Here is an 8,360-nt window from a genome sequence, read left to right as displayed (position 1 = left end):
TCCGTCTCTGAAAACAGACCCAATGCTGACTGCTACAAGCAGTAATGACATTCTTGGGTAGGATTACAGGTACAGCTAATTTGGCCTTGATATTTTGGTGACCACTGAAAACGATTACACAAATGTTACTTTACAGATCTGGACCAGTATACTTCAGTGGAATATACAGAAGCATAGTATGCTGTTACACTCTTCAGTGGGTCACTTACTGTCGCTCAAAAATACACTTTACCAAACTGCAACTCTAACTCCCACACAAGGAAGACCCTAAACATTAACAGCTGCACGTTTTCAAGAGCAGATCTTTGGGTATTTGTTACAGTTTTATAATAGTAATAATAATAATAATACAGTTTTATTATAATAATAAAAATCTAAGCAAATATACCACAAGAACTATAATATTTCGTACAACAGCAAGTAGATAATTAGAAATTAGTCACACACGAGAAATTATAGCATTTATGGGTGTATGCAACTGTTCTAAACTGGGAAGAAAATGAGAGACTAGACTGTTGTGACTGTACCATATCATTTGGTATGAACCATAGACACACCCATTAGGACCAACCAGTCCTAATAAATGACACACAGCCTTCAGACACCCTACACCCAGGAAATCTGCAGTTCAATGAACATCAATAAAAACACATACCATTTAGTAGTTTTGAAGCTCATATACCTGTGGATTACAATAAATATCTCATACTGCATATACTACAAAAATACTTGCTTTCAGCTGAAGATCTTCTGAGCTGCGTGTGTCCATATACATAGCAAGCAGTGTGGGTAGCACGTTTGCTGCTGCAACAGCACGTGCATGCTCAGGAGTATGTCTTCCTATCTGTCCCAAGGCCCAAGCAGCTGCTGCCTTAATATGATCTTCATGCTCTTCTATCAAGCAGGCACACAGTGGTGGTATTCCCTACAGCATTAACCAAAAGCACAACATTTACAAGTCTACAACCAGGGAAAGACAATTTGAAACTGATACAGATTGTTAGAAAATGTTTCCCTATTTACACTCTTCTTCTGAAATAAGCTATAGGAGAATGCATGCTAGTGGTGTTCTATTTTTACAACATCATGACTAGCAAAAATTTTTAATAAATCTTAATAAAACTGGTTAAAGTCAGAATGAAGTCTAACACACACATTTAAGGGATAAAAGGAATACATGGCACAATTCATGCTGTACTAAGAGTAAAGGCTTCAGTTTTGTCAGACTGAAAATAAAAGAATTTGAGTGCTTATGAATCTATGAAAGCAGTTTAAGACCAGAAGGGTTCAATCACTGGGTCTTTCTTTTTTTAATCTACAGCACTGATTTTCAACTTATCAACCTCTTCTTGAGTCCACTAGTTTATGTTTGACTCATCCAATCACTTCCAGAAAGGTTTCAACTCTTGATTTGAGCTGTTACTGAAGTTCTTCTGGTTTAGGATCTTTATCCTTTCTCCCCAGGATTATGGAGCTACTTAGTAACTGGTACTTTATGCTAAGAAATCATTTCATGCTACTGCATGTGATTCTGCCACAAGGCATTTCTCTCAAATGGTTCCAGTTTACCAGGCCCTGTGTCCTCAGCACTACAGACCACTCCACAAGCTTACTTTCCTCTGAAGCAATTTTTTTAAAAAAATATGTTTTGGGTTTATTTGGGTTTCTTTTGTGCATCATTCATTAAAATATTTAATTTCATGACAGCTTGCACAGATCCCTAAAAATCTCTCACTGCACTCCCATTCAGTTATGGTAGCATCCATTATTACTCTTCAAAAATGTATCACTTAGGTGCTTCCTCATGAACTTAATCCTGGATTCATCCTACTTAACATCAAGAACTCTACGTATTTGCTCTAGACATCCCTGAAAGTGGAGAGACACAGACACATCCAGAGGGAAAGGGTCTCCAAAGAGGGCGATGGAAAAGTGGCTATTTCTTTAGTTTCAAATGAAGAAGAACATTTTTTTGACCACTCCTAACTTCCCAGCATACTTATTGATGTTATGTTGCGGTAATTTCCACTTCTGCATTCCTACAAGAAGGCATTTCTGGTCCTCCATTTTTATTGTTTCATTGTTTTCACTCATACAGTATATTTTAAATGACTGGCATAGTATGAAAATGGGCCCACAATGCTCTGTGAAATTACTTCCTTCCTCCTGTCATTAGTTAGCCTTACTCACATCAGACTATTAATGTCAGGCACTTAACTGCATCTATTGCAAATATTGCAAATTCTCTCCCTTTTATATTGTTGCCCAGCAGAATGTATTTAAACCTGAAAACGTATGGCTTATCTCATTTGAAAGGTTACTTGCACAACTGAATCAAACCATGCTACATTAGCAATGGAGGTCTTTCCACGTCCGAAGATTTCCATTGTAGGATTACTCTAGTGGTACCAGCAGAATTATACTAGTGCAATGAAGAAGGTGCCACTAAACATTCTTGTTTCAAAAAGGGGTTTGATATAGCCACAAATATTCATTTTAGAGGAAACAGACCACAGAAATTCACTGACTTATTTTCTGAACCCATGGAACTGCAAGACAGAAAACTCATGTACTGTTAATACAAATGGACGCTCACAAACTAATCCAGGACATTTTATAAAGGGTTCTATATCATAAAGACACACTTTGATCAGGTTACCACATAATTTCAGCCATAGCAATATTCGGAGAAAGTGCATTCATCAACAGTAAGTACAGAATTCTGTTCACAAAATATATTCTCTGCCTACGTTAATTTGTCTCTCTTTCTCAGAATACAACTGAAGAATAGGAAGACAACAGTGATAGCTAACCTTGGAGACAATCACTGCCATTGACAGATTCTCCGAATGAGCTGCTACATAACCAAGCATCATGATGCCAGGCAGTCTGACAGTCCCTCTGCAGCTGCCAATACAATCAATCACAGCAGCAACTCCACCTGCATTTACTATAAGCTGTGAAAGCTGAAAAGATAAATGGAAGAGATTAGATACTGTGAAGTATCAACAAGCATAAAGCACTACATTAGAACAGCCTTTAAATGAATTGCTCCTGATTTACAAAATAAAGCTGGAATAAGAGTGATGTATCATTGAGACTGTTGGGCACTAAGTGCACCGTAAAGTTCTCGGGAATTAAGCTGGTTTTTCTACTCTGTTTTTCATTGACTTTACTACAAGGAAATCAGGACTCTGAATTCTTGATGCGGTATAGCATGGAATCACATACGCTCAACTCCATTAGTATACACCAAAGAAACCTTAAGATAACAGCCTAATACACGAATGTCCTGAAGACATGCCTACGGAGCCAGGTATTTTTTCATACTAGTGCCCACTCATTCCCAAGCCAAATCAGACGTTCTGAGCCCACTCCCACTCCCACCTTCATTCTACATAACCTCTGCAGCATAAAAGCCTTTGTGGGTCCCTGCCACTGAAGCACAAAGACTGAGGTAACTGTCAATGCATGTGCCAAACAAACTTGGACTATATGTTAGGTAGTGTTAGGTCCTAACCTGCCACGTTAGGGTACTCTGACGGAAGTGACCAGGAAACACACTTAATGGGCAATGGAGTTTGCCCCAGTATGCTGAATATGCTTATTGTAATCTAGCAATGCAAGACGTTTCTTTGTAAAAGGTATCATTTCTCACATCACTGGAGGAACAGTAGCAGAGTAGGTTTGATATTAACAATGCATAAAAATCAAAATAATTTCATATTATGATTATTTTCTTCTATCTTGTTAAGTATATTTTTCTCAAAGATTCCAAAGCAAAAGAAGCATGTTCTTAAAAGTCAAACTTAAATGAACAAAACATGTGGATTTCCAATGCAGTTGACTTCCATAAACACTAAACCAACCTTTGTCTTAGAGCCTTTAAAAGGGGATTGTTCTATTCATTAATCTGCTAGATGAAATTTGAAGTTATTACTTAGGAAAAACTGTTCACACAATTGTGACAACCAAGTCCTACATCTGGGCACAGCACCTGGATGCAAAGTGCTCTTGCACAGACACTCTCCCCAGCGCTGTGACCCATTGCAAGTCCCCCAGATCACGACCTTCACATGAATTTTACTGCACATGCAGGTAGAGAGCTGACACCCAAAAGCCACTCTCATGATTGACACAGCGAGCTCCACTAGAAATATTGTTTGCCAACCTGTTTCTGCAAGATGCGTTGCTTGAATGGAGTTGCTCAGAGATGGACAGAGATCACTGTTACTCTGAAGTTGAATGTGGATTGTGACTTCCCACTGGGAGTGACCAAGATTCTTCTTACAGCTCCTTTAGAGAGCCACTTAGAATAGCCAGTTGCCCTTGCATGGAGGATTCTGTGCTAGCAGCTTTTCTGACTTTACCTGCAGCCTTGTGCGTTTGGCCTCTGCCTTCCAACTCAAGTGCCCTGCCTTGATAACAATAATTTCTTCAGTTTTTTGAGAAAGTGAAGTTGCATTGTTCATGAGGTGCAGAGAAAAAGCAGGACACGTGACAAGACGGTAACCTTTAATCACCAGCAGCTTAAAGACTAGCAGGCTTAAGAAACAGCACCGTATTCATGTTTAAACACTAGTTGTTCAGCTAGTATCATGCTTTTGAAAAGGCTGTGCTCAGTATTAGTGTGTTCCACAAATACATTGCTTGTATTTCATTCCTGAGTCATATTTATAGCCTTTTAACTATCTCTGTGGTCTGACAGGTTAACATAGTTACAATTTTTTCCTATTTATTTTGTATTGACTTTGCCAACAATACCCACCCTTCCTGTATCAATTATTGGCAAAAACACTGCAAATGCAGAGACTCAAATTACATACTCAATCTAATAAAAGAAACTACTATCAGTTTAATAATAAATAAGAGAATTTTTTACTTCCATTGTCATTGGAAAAATAAGTAAAATGTGATCCCATCACCTCAGAAGATTTTTTAAAAAGACACATATCATCTATTATTGTTATAGCATATCGTGTCATTCATTAGCTGGTATTATAACTTCTGTGAGGCTTTTCTCATGATACTTTTAATATCTAGGACTGACAATACCATTAGCCTAAAACTCCCTCTCTGCACTGCTATCTCATGGAATGAAGTAGCTAGGTATACATTATATGATTCCCAGTTTCCTAACCCAATTCATATTCAATACACATCTCACATCAGCAAGCATTTCCATATTTTTCCAATGAAAATGCCAAACAGCTATTTGCCCTCCCTTTCAAAAAGCAAATGACAGAATAATCCTGTATTTTATTTAAAGTGTAAAATCTAATGATATGACCTCGTATTTGCATTTTCAAGGTTTTACCTCAGGCGTATGCTTTGCTATCTCTCTAATTAAAGTTGCACCATTTTTCTTGACATATTCATCTGAGTCCTTCAGGCATGTGAGCACAACTGGGAAAATTTCTGCTTCAACCACCAACTCTGCAAGATCCACTGAATGCTTTGCTATTTGGCTTAGAGCTGACAGCACCTGACGCTAGTAAATAAAAATTGTTATAAAATCAATAGTATATAAACATCCCACAACACACACTCCTCCTGCACAGAAAAATCTATTGCATCAAGGAAAACAAAGCAGGATAGGGAAAACAATTACAGCTATTTTACAATTCACTGAATCAATTCATGCACGAGTATAATGGCACAGAACATTCACTGGTTCCTGAATAAAAGTTTCTCCTCTGTTTTATCACATTCAAGCTTGCTACGTATTAAAAAAGAAAATATATATATACCATTTAAAACTGTAATTTAAAATATAGTGAAACCTATAGAAAGTGTCCTTGTTTGCATAAGTTTGGTCTGTCAGACCTTATATTAAAGAATTTGCATCTGTTTGTTTGAAGTGCATTTTTATGTTGTATTCTGTTTCTGTTAGACGAATTACATTAAGAAACAAATTTTTTTTGTCAGTTAAACTCCAGTGATTAAACCTTTGACAACAGCTATTCACATCAGATAGTACATTCTAAAATACAATAATACATTTAATGTTTAGTGGATTATAGCATATTCTTAAGTATGCAACACCTTTTTTGTAACTGAATTGTGGAAATTTTATCTATTAAACATATCTGTTGTATTCTTCATACACTATATAATTCTAAAAAAAAATAAAAAAAATCATTCTATCCACTTTAAAGATTAGTTTCTCTCTCCTCACAGAGCAGCAGTTTTTATCTAGTAACTAAATTCGCAAATATGTTCAGAACTCTTTGTCACTATGTAGTTACATTTCGTTAATGTCCAAAACGAGAGCTTCCTAAATAAATATGCACATCAGCGTCTTTGACTCAGTAACAAGTAATGACTGGTATAATGGAGATAAAAAAAAAAAAAAAAAATTAAAATGTACCTTCAGTTTAGCATCAGGGTTCAGGATCATCTGAGCTAAGTGAGCGATAGCTCCTGCATCCACTACTGTCTGTGCTAACTCTGGAGAATGCTTTGAAATATCACTGAGAGTTGAAGCAGCAATCCTTTTCAAAGCAATTTCTGGCTCCTGGATACAGAGCACTAAAAGAGGAACAGCGCCTGCATCCACCACAGCTTGTGACAGTTCTGTAGGTCCAAGGAAAGTAATTAAGTGAGTATGGGTGACTGACCCTTGTGCAAGCCATTTTTCACCCTGACAGATACAGCAAAGGAAAAAGGGGAGGGTGTAGTTCACTGTCTCGACATCTGCATTTCAAATCAGCCCTCCTGGTTTCATAAACCGTGTGGACCAATCCACAACTGAAAAGAATGCAGGTCAATAGATGGACCCCCATTTACATGCACACATTTGAGGTAGATTAGGCTGAAATGGTTTGTTATTCTGTTTTCTTTTTCCTTTTTTAAAGTAAGCAGATGTCAGCTGTTTAAACCCTGGCTATTCTACACTGATCAATAGGAAAGCATTTTATGCATGGCTAACAACAACACAGAAAGCCAAAGTACCAAAATTTTACCAAGCACCTAATTAGAGAGCATTTTACCCTCTCTAAATGATAAGCAGATATTAGCATAGATCAAATGCCAAAAACAGAAATATAAAAAACATACCTAAAAGACTTATCTTACATGAAAGATCGAAAAAATGGAACTTGCTGATCAAAACTAGGCTTTGCTAGCATACATGGGACAAGACAGATTTTATAATGACACAAAAATTTTATTATATGCAATTAGACAAATTAAAAACATCAGTGGGATATTGTGTCTGAAATTAGTACAGTATTCCTTCACTAACTGCACCTTAAATAAAAAAGAAAAAAAAATTGGATCATATGATTAGCTGACACGGACAAAAATTACACTATTAGAAAGTCATTAGCTCTCTCTGTGTATGCAACATTAATCACAGTCCTAAAATAAGAATTACTCAATATCAGAAGCAAAATTTATACTATAACCAAACTGTGCTATTTTAAAATAGTGTTGAAAAAGTAGTAAAAATCATTGGGGATTCAATAATCTATTAGGTTCTTCGTTCAGTTTTGCTACACCTTATTATACATATCCATTATTATCTTTAACATTTATCTTGACTTACAGTACCATGGCAACATATGGCTGTTGTATTTCAAGACTCTAACTTAGCTTTTGATTTATAGTCCATCCATAAAGAGATTTTCATACTAAGAAAAATATAGCATACTTCATTAAAGATACATAGAGTAATATAGTTTTTCATTAAATGTGTAAGTCATGTCATCATTACATTGTTAGTATCCAAATAATGTTCCTGACCAGATTTGTTTTCAATTAGTGAGTTATAGCCACACACTCTGATATGTGTGATAAGTCAAATATTTACACTGTATGTTATTTTACGATATAATATTTTTAAAGAAGTATAAATACTACCTCACAAAATTATAGTAAATAATGCAATAATTTTTAGACTAATACAAAATTAACCCTTCAAGGTTTACTTTTCAAATAACCATTTGACTGAAAATGTGGAGTGTGCATCCTCCAAATACACATAAATGGTAAGATTTCAACAAAACCCAAATGTTGTCTCTTCAGTGCTACAAATTTGAAATGAAAGGTACCTGAAACCAAACCTGAAAACTAGCTAATCAATATAAGTGGTACAAGCTACACCCAGTTTCTAATGGGAAAAGCCATACTTGATTTCTTCAAATTGCATTTTGATGCTCTACACTGACCACGTGGAATACATTGTGAACTACTGACCAATGGACCAGATTAACTCATCCAACTGTGCCTCAGAACCAACTTCAGAGCAACCAACTCAGTTGCCTACAGTCTGCTAGGAAATTCACGTCTAAAGGAACAGGATACTACTAGAAGAATGGGTTTCTTTGATGCCAAAATCATGAAGTTCAAGTAGGGAA

At 36.3% G+C, this 8,360-nt stretch overlaps 1 protein-coding gene across 1 annotated transcript in view; it reads right to left on the bottom strand.

Moving 5' to 3' along the window:
* Nucleotides 1-8,360, bottom strand: part of SPAG6 (sperm associated antigen 6) — a 22,886-nt gene that overhangs the window by 5,573 nt on the left and 8,953 nt on the right. Inside the window, exons 3-6 of the mRNA XM_010137493.1 lie at nt 6,371-6,576; nt 5,318-5,491; nt 2,814-2,966; nt 734-925 (exon numbers count right to left, since the gene is read on the bottom strand). Of these exons, the coding sequence (XP_010135795.1) occupies nt 734-925; nt 2,814-2,966; nt 5,318-5,491; nt 6,371-6,576 (725 nt within the window). The remainder of the gene's footprint in view (nt 1-733; nt 926-2,813; nt 2,967-5,317; nt 5,492-6,370; nt 6,577-8,360) is intronic.

This window comes from Buceros rhinoceros, unplaced genomic scaffold (genome assembly GCF_000710305.1).
Source record: "Buceros rhinoceros silvestris isolate BGI_N320 unplaced genomic scaffold, ASM71030v1 scaffold4376, whole genome shotgun sequence".
In the NCBI taxonomy this organism is placed as follows: Eukaryota; Metazoa; Chordata; class Aves; order Bucerotiformes; family Bucerotidae; genus Buceros; species Buceros rhinoceros.
The sequence above is the reverse complement of the archived record's forward strand: the minus strand, read 5'-3'. Positions and strand labels throughout refer to the sequence as shown.